The 16,698-nt window shown below is 37.2% G+C and overlaps 1 protein-coding gene across 1 annotated transcript in view; it reads right to left on the bottom strand.

The window, feature by feature from the left end:
• Positions 1-5,144: 5,144 nt before the first annotated feature.
• Positions 5,145-16,698, bottom strand: part of USP45 (ubiquitin specific peptidase 45) — a gene marked incomplete at its 5' end in the record, with an annotated part of 48,326 nt that continues 36,772 nt past the window's right edge. Inside the window, 7 exons of the mRNA XM_082480586.1 lie at positions 5,145-6,392; positions 7,597-7,750; positions 9,158-9,244; positions 9,627-9,724; positions 11,397-12,066; positions 14,681-14,824; positions 15,644-15,700. Of these exons, the coding sequence (XP_082336712.1) occupies positions 6,259-6,392; positions 7,597-7,750; positions 9,158-9,244; positions 9,627-9,724; positions 11,397-12,066; positions 14,681-14,824; positions 15,644-15,700 (1,344 nt within the window). The 3' untranslated portion in view covers positions 5,145-6,258. The remainder of the gene's footprint in view (positions 6,393-7,596; positions 7,751-9,157; positions 9,245-9,626; positions 9,725-11,396; positions 12,067-14,680; positions 14,825-15,643; positions 15,701-16,698) is intronic.

Genomic DNA, 16,698 nt, shown 5'->3' with positions numbered 1-16,698 from the left:
TTACTTACCACTGTGATCACTTCCTTTCCTTCCTTTCGCATCATCTGTTTTAAGTGCCTGAAACATCCATAATCTCTTTGATCATTGGATAAAGTAACGTTAATACCCACATAGAGTAACAGAATAAACTAACTTTTATAAATTATAGAAAATTGAAAGCTTCCAAGAAACTTGTGCTCTACATCATGTTAGGATTTCATTGTAAGGTTTCCTGGTGCCACTTATGCTACGTATTACTGTCAACCGAAGTGTTCTAGACTTCTACCTTTTTGTGTCACAGCAGCTGTACCAAGAATACTTCCCATGGACAGAAGTGGAAGATTTAACTCTGCCCAATGTTGAGTGACACACAGCTGGAACCTTGGAGTGGTACTTGTGGATGTGCAAGCTTTAAGTCACTACTGAAACTGGGCATGTGAGGGGGGGACCCATCTTCTGTCCTGTTCTTACCACAGAATTACAAATCTCTGTTCTTGTAAAGGGAACAAACTCTCTCTCTTACTCTATGACCTATGCCACAGATGGTAAGGCAGGGGGACATAAGTGGTGTAGCATAAGTGTTCAAGGATATGGATATTTTCTGGGTAGCTCTTCCAAATGCAGTGAAGTTATGACACAAGATGAACAGAAAAAATATTCTCTCTTTAGTTGGGAAAAAAATGGAAGCTTTGTGAACTCAGTTGTACAGCATACAGCTTATATTTAAACAGTATAGTTTTCAAAATGGTTGGATGTTTTATTTGTAAATTTTATTTGTAAATTTATCAAATAATATATAGCATAGATGTAAAGACAAAATGAATAGAAGATAAATGGCAGCTTTATTCTGAGAAACTTGTTAAAGCACCTGGGACAGATGGAAAACCGATCAGACTTTTGTTTGTTTTTGAAATACAGTCTGTGTTTAAGGCCACGATTACTTAGTAATATTTGGAACCAGAAATCTACAAATAAAGTGTACAATGTATTGGTACTGTAGTAAAATTCTAAAAATATTATTTGTTATTTAAATACCTGCAGAGTAGAGTTAGGCTATTAGTTCAAACAAATGAAAAAAGTGCATGAATGAAAACGAAATGAAACTTTTAACATGCTTGATTTATTGCTCACAAGTATTTCGGGCTTAGAAATGGGGTTTTTTTGATTACTTGGATTGTGTTTTGTATAAGTACAAACGAGCATATCGGGGATTATCCCTATGTATAAATGACAGTAGAATCAGAACTCGACTTTGTGAAATGGCTAAATAGGGAATGGCTGCCATTGACATGGTGGTTTCATTAGAGAGTTCAGTGTAATGATCCCCAGGTTACAGAGCTCAAACCCAAAAAACTAACCTAGCAAAGCAATGAGATGAGTGTTAAGAAGTCATAAACCTACTCAAAATAAATGCTTTTCTCTTCTCTTTTAAAAGCAGTACTGCACCTTTATATTTTGTACTAGAAAAATATTTGAAGCTGCAATAGATGTAAGAAACATTCCTGACACTTAAAAATACTTTTTCTACTAATATCAATGAAGACAGAAGTATTTATAGCTTTTTATAAATGGAATGTATTCTAAGTAGTCTTAAAGTAATTACAATGCATTGCAATTGTTTTATTATAACAAATAAATTCAGTTAGACTTTATATATAAAGTTGTGCAAAGGAAGTCTTTTGACTTGTACTAACAGACTTCTGTCTGAAAATATATTTTATAATATCAACCAAATTTTTACCAAAAAAAATAGATTTTGAGTAATTTTTAATAATCACTTTCCCACTGTTCCTGCTGTTTATGTATACACCAACAGGAGAGGTACAGACAGCTAAAACAGCTGGCAAAATGACACCCTAAGACACAGTAAATAGATACAGAAGTAAAAATAATCTATTCTAAAATAATTAGACTGAAATGGTTCTACTATTAGTAGCATCTCTTTCATGTAAATGTATAAATCTTTGTAAAAATGCATAAATGTGTGCAGGGCACAACAAAAAATTTTCCAGCTGATATAAACTGAGGAATATAATTTTTTTGTTTAATCAGGGCTGCTGTGAAGCTGTTTTGTTACCACTTTTTAACCAAAATTGGATCTGCTAATTTTTGCTAACATGAGTTGTATTCAAATGCTTTCTTTGTTCCCATTTTAATAAATCTTAAAGTTTCTCCTCAAGAAATTATTCCTTTTGAAATCTTAGTTTGTTACTAATATGTTCAAGTAAGATTTTTATAATGGCTTGAGAACATAGATGCATTAATTTCATGTCCCTTTATGATTGTTTGTGTTAGTATAAAAAAGAAGTCCAAAGAGAAGCAAATGGTGAAGTTAAGACATTTCAGCCTTGTAATGAATTTATAAACCACTCTCACCTGCTACCACTTGAAATCCATAACCAAGAGCACTTCATTGACACACACAGAGGGTGCAGATGGGAATAGGGTAAGAAGGTTTGGCAGACTGCATTGATTTAATTTTCTAAACAAAGACAGTTATAGTGGGTACATTTTGGGCAGAGAAGTTCAGGGTTTTTTTTTTTGTTTTTCCTTCACAGCTAAGTATTTGTGGCCCTTTCTTAGGAGAGCAGACTTATACAAACATGATGTCTGTACATGTATCGGTGTAGATAGATTAGTATAATAAATCTTCTCCCCATCACTTTTTTGCCATATTTAGCATAAATGGTATATAAATTTAAAGATCTGAGGAGAAAGACTATAATCTGGACTAACTCCTTAGCTGATACAGCCGTCTTTGTTGACACCTTCGCTCTGGGAAAACCTTTGTAGGTTGTTCCAGTTGTCCATATGCAAATAAAGTACTTCTCATAAATTATGTTTACTTACTGAAGAGTGAGGAACTATTTGCTTTCTTTCTCGTTGTTTTAAAGGCACTGTCTCATGACTGGTCAGCACAGAGCTGCTCGGGAATCACAGTTTTTCTCAGATGCCTGTATTGCCACCTGTAGGTAGAGCCAGTGCGGTGGTAGGGAAAGGCAAGACCATAGTTACAGTAGCTCTTCCAGTAACAGTTTTGCTAGTTTGTGGAATGCAAGTGATGGGACTGGGAAACATGTTATGGTTAAGGATCCATGAAAGAAAAGGCATTGACAGAGGCTTACAGAGACCTGGAAAACATAAAGAACAGATGAGGCTGATGAGGAAAACAGTGGTGCCCTTGTGTGAAGAGAAGGGTGGGACAAAGATGTTTCTAAGCTATTCCAAATGAAGAAGCAGGCAGGCTACTGCAGTTTCTCTGAGACAAAAAAAAAAAAAAAAAAAGGCAAAACAACCCCTATTCCCACAAAAAAACAACAAAACCACCCCAAACAACAAAGTATGGTGTAGCTGTATGAAGAGTAGATGCTGTAGGCCTGAAAATACTTTTTTCTTGTCCGGTAACAGAAGGTATTTTAAGAAGAGTCTTAGACTCTAGAGCCCTTCAGTTAAATTCTGAAACCCCATAGCTTTTCAGTAGCGTGCACACATCAGGAAACTAAATTTTGCCACACAAAAAAAACCAACCACAAACCCAAAACAAAACACCCAACCTATGTCTTGAATGACGCACTAAGTGTGACCTGCATCAAAAATTGTGTATGATATCTCATATTAGTCATCAATTCTTCATTCTAAAGCTATAACTTCACCCGTTGCCCTCATTTTTAGAGAGTGTTTCCTTCTCTAATATTTTCATACCTGTTCCTGACTCTGAACTTACTGGGGTTGCTGCTAATACTGCCTTTTATCTCAGCTCAGGAAGCCTCACCCAGGAGCAATAGCGATGGCTATCTTGGATAAAGGCGTTAGCTTTTTTCCCATGCCATTTTCTCTCCCTAGTCTATAAAATACCTTAATAGCAGGGAAATGTTCCCTGGCTGTTAATGAGGAAATAATCCTGCTAGCACCTTTCATGGCATCCTGGTCAGTATGGTCACTTGGGAAGATTTCAGTGGTCCAAACAATGTCTGAACTCTGGTTAAAGAGAAGTGAAGACCATGTCAAGAGTTTCCTCAAAATAGCATTAAAATAAGAAAAGATAGGTTAAGAATCTTGTTCTGTTTCTCTCCTAGGGAGGCAGGGGGGGTACTCTATGGAGGTAGTTCTAGGCTAAAAAGTAGGAGATTAATATAGCTACTTCAGTAGTTCTACAGAAATCAGCAAAACTAGGAACTTCAGGTCTCATCTAGTCAGTCTGTCTGCTTTAAGGTGGATCAAATACACTCCATCTGTGGTCCCCTAGCAAGATTGTGTCACAGGAAGTGAAACTTAGTTGGTATTTGCTGTGATTCTTGCCCAGAACTAATTTTGAGCTTTGACCAGCTGTATACAAAGAGGGGGAAGGTGCGTGTAGGTGAATGAAGGGTATGGGAAGATAAGGAGGTAAAAGGGAATTAACATATTTTAACCAACTCTAGTCTAAACGTGACTTTTTTTTTTTTCTTTCTTTCTTAGTGTAGACTCAGGTTAAGATATGTTTAGTTGAAATACAGATGGCTAAAGCTGACTGCTTGGTTTCTCTGAGTTTTACTATTTTTGGGTAGACTGAGACAATTTAATCTGTGGAGGGAAAAAATGATTGTGTTGGCCAAAATGCACAGCCTAATTTTGAGCTAAACAGAGGAGTTTTCCTTTGGAAAATAAAATCCTGTGTCACCAGGGGCTCACTCTGTTACGTCAATCAGTTGTGTGGCCTAACAATCCCTAGTGCCTGTACAACTATGTACAAGTAATATGGCTATAAAACACCTCAGTAGTTTCAGCAAATGCAACTCTGGCAGGTTTTGCTATTTTCTTATGCAAAAGAGTGAATGGAGGCGGGATGAAGCTCTGAAACAGAATTAGAGAATAGGAACATTGTTCAAGTAGGTACGACAACACGTGGTAGAAACAGTAGTCAGGACAGCATGTTTTTTCACCAAAAAACAGTTCCATAAATGAAAATAGTATACAGAAATAAACAGTCTTTTCTCTACCAAAGAGGAAGTTGGACAGGATGAAACTGTTACAGAAGTATTTTCTATTTAAGTAACTGCTTATTAAGGAAATTAATTTCCACATAGGGTCAAAGCAGTCATCATATTTTGGTGTTAAAATGTATCTATTACTATCTGGGTTGGAAGTGAGAATTAACAAAAGAAGTAACAACTCAAAAGGGTGCAGTCAAACTGGATACAGAAACAAGTTCTGCCAGTAGGATACCTGCTGTCCTCCACTGATGACAAAGGGAAGTCCAGGCGTGTATCAGGGCAAAAATCATCATTTACTGTCCAACTCACACACACAGTGCAAAAATAATTTATAGTTTATTACTCCTGTGAGAAAAGTATTCAGGAACAGATAAACAAATTCATGTTTAGAACCAAAAGTAACAGAATTACGCAGTTACACTTAAACCCCATACATATTCATACACAAGCTTATATGCTGTACATTGTCATAATTATGAAGTTGAAAATTTACTAAATACAGAAGTATTTGCAATTCTCTTTCCTAGTAGGTAAAATGACAATACAGATTGATGGATTAATGGTGTGCATATATATATATGAGAGGATATACATAAGCACACCGAGTATATATTTATATTAAAACAGGAGTACATTGCTATACCACTGCCAGTTGGAGACAGCTGACAGGGTACTGGGTATCTGAGGATTCACTGTCACTTTGTGGAAGCCATGTTCTCCCAGTCTATTCACCGCTTTATCAGGAGAGTGCACAGCAGCATTACCTAGAGACAGCTGTTGTTACTCCATTCTGGAAGCACTGTGCTTCCCAATTACTACATGTGGAAGCGACACGATTAGACAGATATTTGTCTGCAGAAATCTTAACAGCTGACATCCAACCCAGTGATGGGAAGGATCTGGACTAGATCACAAAAAGTTGAAATACTTTATATTGTTATTGTACACCAGCAAATCCAGGCACTTAATGCTATCAGTATTTTTATTCTCAATTGTTCTAGAACTATGGGTGAAAGCTTATTAAAATCAAGAACAAACTTTCCATAGACTTCAGTAGGATAGGACATCATCTTACATTCTAATGGTACTGTATTTTAATGAATCCAGGGATTTTAAATGTTTGGCAAAGTGCATACTTTAAGAGAACCATTCAGATATTTATAATAGCGTGACTGAATTCAGAGTCAACATATGATAAATTCTCTACAAGATAAAGGCACAATATTTACAGGTACTTTTACCACTGCAGCTTTAAATAAGATAAACTAAATAACCACTACTATCTTTTAAATTAAACTGTTGAGAATTATAGTAATAGTCTTTCATAAAAAAGTAGATATGCTTGTGCATTTAGTACTCTTGATTCTGGAACCATCTGAACATGGGCATCACTAACATACACCCACTGTCCTCCTGATGCTCCCATGGCTTCTTTTAAACCTGAAATGCAAAAGCAAAATAAGTTGTTTTTTGTCTTTCACGTCATCATCAAATAAATACAGTAGGCATTTAAAAAAGCAAGAGAAGCTTCTAACCCACGAGAATAACTCATGACTTAGATGCAGTCCAGTATTTGTAGTTTGACACTTACATGTCAAAGAGTACTGTAAAGAGAAACTGGTGGAAGACAATGCTTACAAAGGTACACTGCCATTGCTTTTTTCATATTTTTTCAAAAACCCTAAGACATTTCAAGTACAGCTTACTGAGTTCTAACAGTAAGTTATACTAGCACACAACCAGTTCTGACATAGAAAAAAATCGTATTTCCAAAGCTGACCAGTGTGAAATGAAGAACACAAAAAGATCTAATCTGTTCTAACAATCACTGCAAGGGAAGCATAAGACTGAGGATGGCTTCCGTTTCAAAAATAATATAAAAAATTGTCCTTCTGGGAAACTAGCTTCAAATGCAAAGTGATACTACACAGGATAGATAGGATATTGCTTGGTTCTCACTCCTCCCATGAAGGGAAACAGTAAATATATTTATCTTACTCTGACAGCTCAACATTCTTGCCTCCACAAATCATTCACTAACAGATTCTGTGCTAGAATCTTATTTCATTCCACATATCCAAAACATACTAATAAGAACTAGTGTGCTGTTCTCAAAATACCAACAGAAACCCTACAGCAAACCTTGTATCCTCTATGAAAAAGTTTATTGCTGTTTCCATTAAACCAGGGTATTCCACATTTCTAAGCATTAAAAAATCTTCAATGCTAAGATAGGTAAAATGCTCAAATATATGGAAAATTTAATTTAAATTGTCATGGATTCGGCTCTTGTGCAAGAACATTTTCAAATACTAAATATGCCAAATAATTACATTTTACCAAGCACAACTATTTATCTGGACATACTATTTTGACTAGGAAAGAGAGAAGAGTTTTCCATCAATTCTGTTTAATAACTGAATCAAAATTCCATTATTCACTCAGCTCTATGTGGGGTTAATACAGAAGTAGGTCGTGTACTGGGTGTAACAGAAAAGAAAATTGATTTATGTGACCCTAAAAATAACAGAATATTCTGAGGTAAAACAATTATTTGCTATAAATCCCCTTCAGGATAAGGAGCTGTAGCCAGTGGTTGCTTTTGGTTTTACTCACAGAGAAAGGAGGCTCTATTTGTACATACCCAGAACACTTTTAGTGGTAGAAATATGCTCTAGTAATTTCTTGGAGGGTGTCCTGACTTTCACATACGCCGCATAATGACCACCTCTCATTGACCCACTGTGCTCTACTATTCCATAAAGACTGTATAGCACTCTCGCACCATCCGTAACATTCTGAATTCCCAGGAACACAGAAAACAAAGATAAATTATTCCACACTTAATTTTACAGATATCTTAAGTAGCTTTCAACAGTATTACTTCAAAAGAAGCAGACAGACATCTACAGCATTTCCAATGGTGAAATACATCTATTAAAAATACTTGAGAGTCTATTAATTGAATTAGTTACCATGGAAGCAGCAATACTTGTCCTTAATGCTGTTAGATACACTACCACCATCAGGGCATGATAGCTTAACTAATACTATTTAACATCTGTGATATTATTGATATTAACTAGTTAACATCTGTGATATTATTGATGCTGATGATACTAAGCTCTTTGGTGAGGTAGACACGCTGGAGGGGAGGGATGCCATCCAGAGGGACCTGGACAGGCTGCAGAGGTGGGCCCAAGCCAACCTCATGCAGTTCAACAAGGCCAAGTGCAACGTCCTGCATCTGGGTCGGGGCAATTCCAAGCACAAATACAGGCTCGGCGGGGAATGGCTGGAGAGCAGCCCTGAGGAGAAGGACCTGGAGGTGTTGATTGACGAGAAGCTCAACATGAGCCAGCAATGTGCAATCACAGCCCAGAGGGCCAACCGTATCCTGGGCTGCATCAAAAGAAGTGTGGCCAGCAGGTCAAAGGAGGTGATTCTGCCCCTCTATTCCACTCTCGTGAGACCCCACCTGGAGCACTGCATCCAGCTCTGGAGTCCCCAACATAAGAAGGACATGGACCTGCTCGAGTGTGTCCAGAGGAGAACCACAAGGATGATCCCAGGCCTGGAGCACCTCTCCTATGAGGAGAGGCTGAAAGAGTTGGGGCTGTTCAGCCTGGAGAAGAGAAGGCTCTGGGGACATCTTATTGCGGCCTTCCAGTACCTAAAGGGGGCCTACAAGAGAGCTAGGGAAGCATTTTTACTAGGGCATGTAGTGATAGGATGAGGGGGAATGGCTTTAAACTGGAAGAGGGCAGGTTCAGATTAAACATTAGGAAGAAGTTTTTTCCTGTGAGGGTGGTAAGGCACTGGAACAGGTTGCCCAGAGAGGTTGTTGAGGCCCCATCCCTGGAGGTGTTCAAGGCCAGGCTGGACGTGGCCTTGGGCAACCTGGTTTAGTGGGAGGTGTCCCTGCCTCTGGCAGGGGGATTGGAACTCGATGATCTTCAAGGTCCTTTCCAACCTAAACCATTCTATGACACAGGCTGGCTTTTCAAAACCAAAAATATTCTTGATATGAATGGAATTTCAATTATTTAGAATTCTGATCTCAGGACACTATTTGAAAACGTTCACTCTATAATTTCTCTAGGAAAGGAAGGAATAGTAATCATCATCATCTTCATCATCAATCCAGTTTAACTTGTGCTCAGGACAACAACTGTACAATAAAAATAAAGATTTGAAATCAGTACCTTACAAGATGCGGAACAAAATGGTGCTAAGTCTAAAATCAGTGGGAAATCCACATGCCTATTTACTTTCCGTAGACTCAAACCAGCCTTCAAAAGAAAAGAAAAAAAAGACTGTAAAACAGGTATTTTTACTAGGAAGCTTTTTAAAGGTAAGGTGCATTACTATACTATTAAACCAAACCAAAACCAAGAATAAGACTATAACCGATTTAAACGTTGTTATGTTTTCAATACAACGCCTGCTACATATAAGCATGATGGACACGTAAGAAGTTTCCCTGGATACTGCCTAAATGCGCTTTTGAAGGTATTAGATAGTAAAAAAAACCAAAACCATAAGCATGTTTCAAATAGTGGTTCTACCAGTTCTCCATATAAAAAGCAAATATTGATATGCACAATGACACTTGAAGAATTGCTTGTCCACCAGTGAGGCAGAGGAATATACAAGAGGGTTTTGGCCTTTTACCTGGTGGAATCTTTTCAGATGCAGAATAAGAATAGCAGGAACAGAAGAAATCAGCAGCTGTTTCCGAGCATTTGTGTAGACACCGTCCATTTTCTTTTCTGTATTTATGAATATCAAAATAATTTGTAAAGTGGGACAGTCACACGGTATTTAAGTATTTTTTAAACATCTAGATAGACTAGATCTGCATTGCAATGAATGTGTATATGTTGTATAAAATCCAAGGGAAATTTTGTGGAGTAACAGAAAAATATTTTCTCACTCTTCCCATTTTTAATGAACATCATCTGTCAAATCTGAGCATGATTTTAACCTGTCCTGCGCAAATCAGATCAAAAGTTTAAGCATGTACACTATCTAGGTCAGCTTGCACAGTGAGATACCTACGTTGTCTGTTACTATAGCACCCAACTTTCCTGTTAAAACCATTTCACCTGAAATAAACGGATGATCACCGGAACAAGAAAGGGAAGGCACAGGTCTCTTCATCTACCCTAATGTCCTAACCACTAAGATAGAGATTAATTTTACACTCTTCAGTTCTTTCTGAATGACTCCATACTTTGTGCTTATTTAAGAGAAAGGCCTGATGGGGGGGGGGGGTGTCTACTTCAGGATGCCTCACAGTCTGCTGCCTTCAGCACACAGCATTGGGAAACGTGGCCTCCGATCCCCCTGTGGTGCAGAGGGAATTGAATCTGGGGCTCTTACCAAAAATAGTTCAGTGGCTCGCCCTACAATAAAAGCATTTTGTTCACTGAATAATGAATTCATTTACTGGTTTTATGCACATCCAAAGGAAAATATTTCATTTGATGTAGAATGGAGCATTTTGAGTAGAAGTGGGTGACTTCTTACATCTTTTGTTTTAGAAGGAAAAAAAAATAATGATTAATTATGAACTGATTTTTCCTTTCAAATTTTCACTATGCCCATGGGACCAAAATATTATTTATACAGCACTTACTCTCAGTCCAATAACAATAAATGAATAATTATAAGATAGTTTTTTTAGATTTTTCTGAATTTATCCATGCTTAACTTGTATCTCTCCAGATACCTATAAACGCACCGCAAACAGGCAATTTTTTGTTACTGTAAGACTTCCCTTTATATTTTGTTTACAAATAATAAGAAGAGCTTAATGCTTTTTATCCTTCTGAATTACTACACATTAAAAAAGTCCTCCAGTCCTTTTAAAAAGTTTATTTTTCATTATATTTAAATTGTTTTTCTCACTCAGTGAACCCTAATGATCTGCTTGTGCTATACAAACATCAAGGAAAACACTGTCACAAGAAGGTAGCTTTCTCTCATCTCAATTCTTGCAAATCTTTGTAAGTCTTTTTTCCCTTTTCATTACAAATATCTTTTTTTGCCTCTCTTACGTACTTAATTACATGACTTCTCTGAGTACGTAAGTTGCTTAGAGCTGAATATTACAGCACTTATTTCAAAGGTTCTGGGATTGTAAAGAACAGAAACAGCAGCAAAGATTAGTATTGAACAACGAGCCTATTCAGTTTGTGGTCATCTTTAAATTACTTATCTTGGATAAAATAAAGAAAATATGCAGTTATGTTCTAATATAAAATTTAGTCTTGTTGCTCTCATGAAGGATGAAGTTTTAAGTTGTTACAAGTTCCACTTGTGGAGATGTTTTCTATTTATCCACAAGAGGGAGGCCCATGCTGGACCAACGAAAGAGCACCGAGCCCACAGGTTTTGAGAGGCAATTTTGTAATGTCCAGACAGACACAAGCACTTTACCTGTGGAGTTGTTTTTCTTCTGATACTTCTGTTTCCTTTCTGTGCAGCTCTCACATAAAAGCTTGTTGTTACCCATCAGGAGCTCTACAGAGGTGAACTGGTAAAGGCAGGACTGAACTGAACATTCCTTCGAGCTAGTTATGTAGCTTTGGGAAAGCGTCTGGAAAGCATTTTGAGGGTTTTGGGATAGAGGGGATTTGTCTACTGAGAACACAGAATTATTTGATAAACCTAATGCTGGATCCCCACGGCTCAATTTTTTATCTTCGTTCATAGTATCACAGAAGCTGAGTTTGGATATGGCACTGGAAATCATCTCATCATTACCATCACTTGCTTTGTTGTGTGGCATTTTAGCATTTATGTGGTTGACATGCAAACCAGACATGTTGCCAGGTGGGCTGAAAGCTGTTTGCTTAGATGCACTTTCACTTTCTGAGGCTTCACTGTCTGCATCAAAGCTGCTTTCAGAGCGGCTGGCTTCCTTCTCACTGCCGTCCGTCTGACTTCCATTTACAGCGGAGTCAGCAGTTGTATCTTTGGAGTACAGGACACCAGAGCTACATTCCAGCTCAAGCTTTTTGGTTTTTTCCTGCATAATAACAGGACTTCTTTCTTCTTCATTAGAGGAAGCTTTCCTGGCAAGTCGTCTCTCCTGGTTCAACTGATTCTGTAAATTATGGCATTGTTATTTCAGTAATATAGGGCAGAAACAGAAAACTGATCTGTGATCTAACATAGGTTTTGAAACATGACAAATTCAAAGCAAATCAAACCTATTCTTTTATATTCTCCATCTCTCCCATGTTTAAGCTAGTTGATCTCCTTAAGATCTTTTAAAACCAATTTAGGATTAGAAACCTACACCCCAGTCAGCTAAGAGCATTATACTTACTGCGAGATCAATACTTCCCACAACTAATTACATTCACTTTGTGACAGATGTGGATGGCACACTGGAAGTCGTATTCACTTAATCTAACTTAAGCTTCTTACAGGTTCTCAAGTTTAAGCTAGTCCCCTAGCCTCCCATCAGAGGCCTAAGCTGATGAGCACCTCCAGAAGAAAATACAACTCACCTTGTAGGCACTTGTCTTATAATTAAATAAAACATCCCTAGTAGTGTGTTTGCTAATTTGTGTGTTATCTGAAGTTGATTTTTTAATGTTATCAAGACTGCAAGAAGAAAAAAAACTTTGCTGCCACAGAAAACTACAACTATAGATTAAAAAAAACCCCAAACTGCCATAATTTTAGGTGATTTGTAAATGTTCATGAATCCTTTCCTTCTTTCGTTTGGCTTCTTTCTACAGGAAATGAGCAACTTTCCTTCCCCTTTCCTTTTTCCTTTATGTGAGTTGGATCAAAATTCCAGTGATGTCAGTGGGAATCCTTCCATTCACCTTAACAATTTTAGTTTTAGGTCTTTTCTCCTATAACAATCAGTGTCTGCACCTTCTTCTTTCCATCCTTTCCTTTGTTTCTACTACATGTCCTTTCTCTACTTCTGTCTCAGTCTTTTCTCCTATCAGTCTTTATATGGTTATTCTGTTATATTTTTCTTCACGTGATTCAGGTCCCCAACAGGGCAGAGACCCTTTCAATAGGACTCACTCAGATGGCACGTAAAACAATCCAAAATTGCCATGATCTCATAACCTATAGTCTAGGCACATTCCTAAAATAAGACTCGTAATGCTCTCTGAGCATCAGGAGCCCTGCACTTGCATCTTCTGCTTCCTGGCATTAATAAAGTACCTTTAAACAAACAAGTTAAGTTCACATCAGTGCTTTCACAGAACAAACTACAGAAACTAAGTTTCATGGGTTGCTTCTATAACAAGAACCCTGAGTGGAGGGAAATACCCTTCTGCACACCTGAACATGTGCCTAAGCTGCAGTGAGGGTGTAACTTTAGGTATGTCTTTGTGTTTAGTTATTTCCTACTGACTATCTTTAAGTAGCTTCTCATTTGGTAGAGAGGGTTTTTTTGGATCCCACTCCAGGTCATGGGTACCAAACTGCTAAGCACTACAGGTAACTACCTAACTTGCAGGCACTGAACTTTGTTCACTCTATCCCTTAAATATATACCATAGACTCAATTCATGAAGAGTCCTCAAGAAGAGTACTCAGTTTTAAACTTTAAGCAAGAACTTAAGTCCAAATGAAGACCATGTGAAAGACAAAAAAATATTCCTGAATATTTTCTTAAATGGGGTCTAAACCTACACTAAATGTATGACTTCATAATTCAAGTCCTTAAACTTACAAGCAAGTGAACAGTTTAGCAAAAAAAAAAGAATAAAATCCCAATTAAAATCATTACAAACCCCCAAAACTGTTTTCCATTAGGACCCTTTCTTGCCTCAGTTTCTTACTGAAAGCAGAGTTGTTGCCTCCTTTAGTCTGTCTAATCTAGTTTATTGAATCCATACTATATTTTATTTTCTTAATTTTGAAAACGTTTCAGTAATTGTGTTTTATGTATCAGTATTAACACTATGATTAAGATTCTAATTGGCCACATAATCCTATATGGATGATCAGGCTTATTAAAAAGATGATGTTAATCATGACAGTATATAACATATGATGACAATAATGACAATGAGAGCCTTTGTCACATTTCATTAACAATAATATATGTGCACAGTAATTATTACAGATTTCTTTTAATCTCTAAACACTAATACATACATAAAATCAATTTTGTTAGGCTGCCGTATTTGCAGAACCCATTAGGAAGAACCGTATTAGGAGGCTGCACTGGAGACGGGCTGACCCGAGCTCCCCAGCCCTCAGGCTGCTGACGGCCAAGTGGATCACAGAAACCACACTCTCAGTCCCCAAGAGTCTCTGCTGGCTGTACTATTTTTGTTGTACCCACTACCAACTAATCCCTTCGGAAGGCACTAACGCTGACCTGCCTGCCCTCTGAGCCAGCATGACACTTCTTGTGATTGCAACCAGGAGCAAGCTACAAGGACACCAAAAGAAAAGTAGTCAACAAAACCAAAAGCAACATGAATTGAAAACAACTCGCAGATTATTTTTTTTTCCCATACAAAAGAAACCCTGTTAACTGAAAACTAAGTGGTTCCCAATAACTGTCCTTTCTCACGCTTCTAATAATGACCTAAATATTTTAAAACAAGTCAATGTCAGCTATATGTATAGAAAAAACCTACCACTGATAGGTGTCAAAATTCCCACCCCTGTAACCCTAGAAACTTAAAAATAAACTCAAGACGACTGGTTAGTGCAAATATTTAAGTTCTTACCTTATCTTTTGTTAAAGCGTGTTTCTTGACAATTTTGGGTTGATTATTCAATGTAGTGATAGAAGAACAGTTATACTGACCAAGATCTGCCTCTTGTACACTTTTACCTTTACCTGTTCTTCCCAAAGGCACAGGTTTTGCAACCTAAGAAATTAGACAGGAAATTAGGAAAGGAAATATGCCAATTTTGTATTCCTTTGCAACCTACAGAAAAGATGAATGTAGGTGGGTTTTTATTCCTTTACTTTAGAAAACAGCAACCTACATAAATCCAGTTAACTGCCCCCTGAATTGCAGTATAAGACTACTTTCTAATTTTATTTATCGTGAACACACTGTCAACATCTTTGAAGGATCAACAGAGAGCCACAAGAAATAGGAATGATACAGAGTTCCTGTACAGAATACATACCAAATAATCCATTCTAGTACTGTATAAACACATGCATAGCTGCACGAGATGTGACTTTATCAAAGGGGACATAGGGGACATAGCTCCCCATACGTCAGTCTCTTGTGCAGCCTACCACCTTAAGACGTGATGAAGGAGCTCAAGGGACTCAGGTTCTCTAAATGCAAACCAATAGGCTAGAATCTAACTTTCTGGACCTTTTTTTTTTTAAAAAAAAAAGCTTATAATCATTCTATTCATATAAGTATACACTAAAAATACTACTAAATTAAGCTAATCTCACACCTACATATGCTGTAAATTACAATGGTAATTTGTTCTAAGTTTGGACTAATTTAAAAATATATGCACTTATGACATTGTATGTCTCTCTCTATATATAAAAAAATCATATAATGAGCAGATGTATGATCCTTCAGGTATTTATGGACAAGCATACAGTTTTAGGCTTGAAATCAAAACTGTGTGTATATCCATAAACATCTTCATAAAGGTATGTAAAAACAATCCACTGGAAGCAATAGTTATTTAATACATCTTCTGTTTCTTACCCTCTCCTCTATTATAGGAAGTGAAAGATCAATGAAAGGTTCTTTTACTGTTGAAATCTTGAAGAAAAAGAGAAAATGCATATTAAATGCAAAGAACAATATATGGGTTTAGCACATAGCTCCCTTTTTTAAATCAAATTATTATCAGGAACATACAAAAAGCTAATTAGTTACCAGATCTATGAAACTACAATGAAGAACTTCCCACAAAGTTGGGTTTTTTTTTTAATTTTAAGTTAGCTCTGATTTTCTTTCTAACACTGCACAAAATTTCAGCATACAGACATGAAGGGCAAAGCCATTCATGTGGGCACAAACTGGACCTAGGAGCAGTGTGGTGCTCAGTTTCTCTGAGCTCCAGACAGATTTTCAAGTCATATGGGCCTTCTAGATGGTGCAATTCTGCAGAAAGCTAACTTGTAGAGTTTCTTCCCTGAACCTCATTTGACCTCATGCACTGTTACGCAGCAAGGACTGGTTAATGACAGTTAGGTGACAGGTTCTAACCTAATGCTCTCAGAAAAGACTAAGTCGGGCTTACTGGTTACAGCCAAAAGCTTGATTAGAAATTTTCACGCCATAACATACACTGGTAATTGTTAAAATAAATTCAATTACTGAAGAAAAGGGGACTGAAAAAACCTCATCCTTCTTTTCTGTACTGAAGTTTTACTTTGCTATCTATAAGCCATATAAAATCTGAGCTGAAACTGGAAATATCTGGCAAATCGTACCTAAAGACATTCTCTCTCAGCACTTTCCATCTAACTAGAACATCTCATCCAAGCCTGTTCCTTAAGCTCTCTCCCTTGTCATTATCAAATTCCTTCTGAAACTGACTTATCTTACCTCTGGAAAGACACAAAAACAAGGCCTTAAAAAAAAAAAAGAAACAGAAATCATGTTGTACATGTAGGTTACTGAACACAGTCACACCCTCAATTACTGTCACCATTGCCCTTCTCTTACATCCGTAACCCTGTCTTCCACCTGCGACATTTGATAGGGACTGTAGGCTTATTTTTACCTGTTGTGCGAGGGACTCGGCAGCATTT

The sequence above is a fragment of the Vanellus vanellus genome (genome assembly GCF_965231255.1).
Source record: "Vanellus vanellus genome assembly, chromosome: 3".
In the NCBI taxonomy this organism is placed as follows: domain Eukaryota; kingdom Metazoa; phylum Chordata; class Aves; order Charadriiformes; family Charadriidae; genus Vanellus; species Vanellus vanellus.
This window is presented reverse-complemented; position numbering and strand designations above follow the sequence as displayed.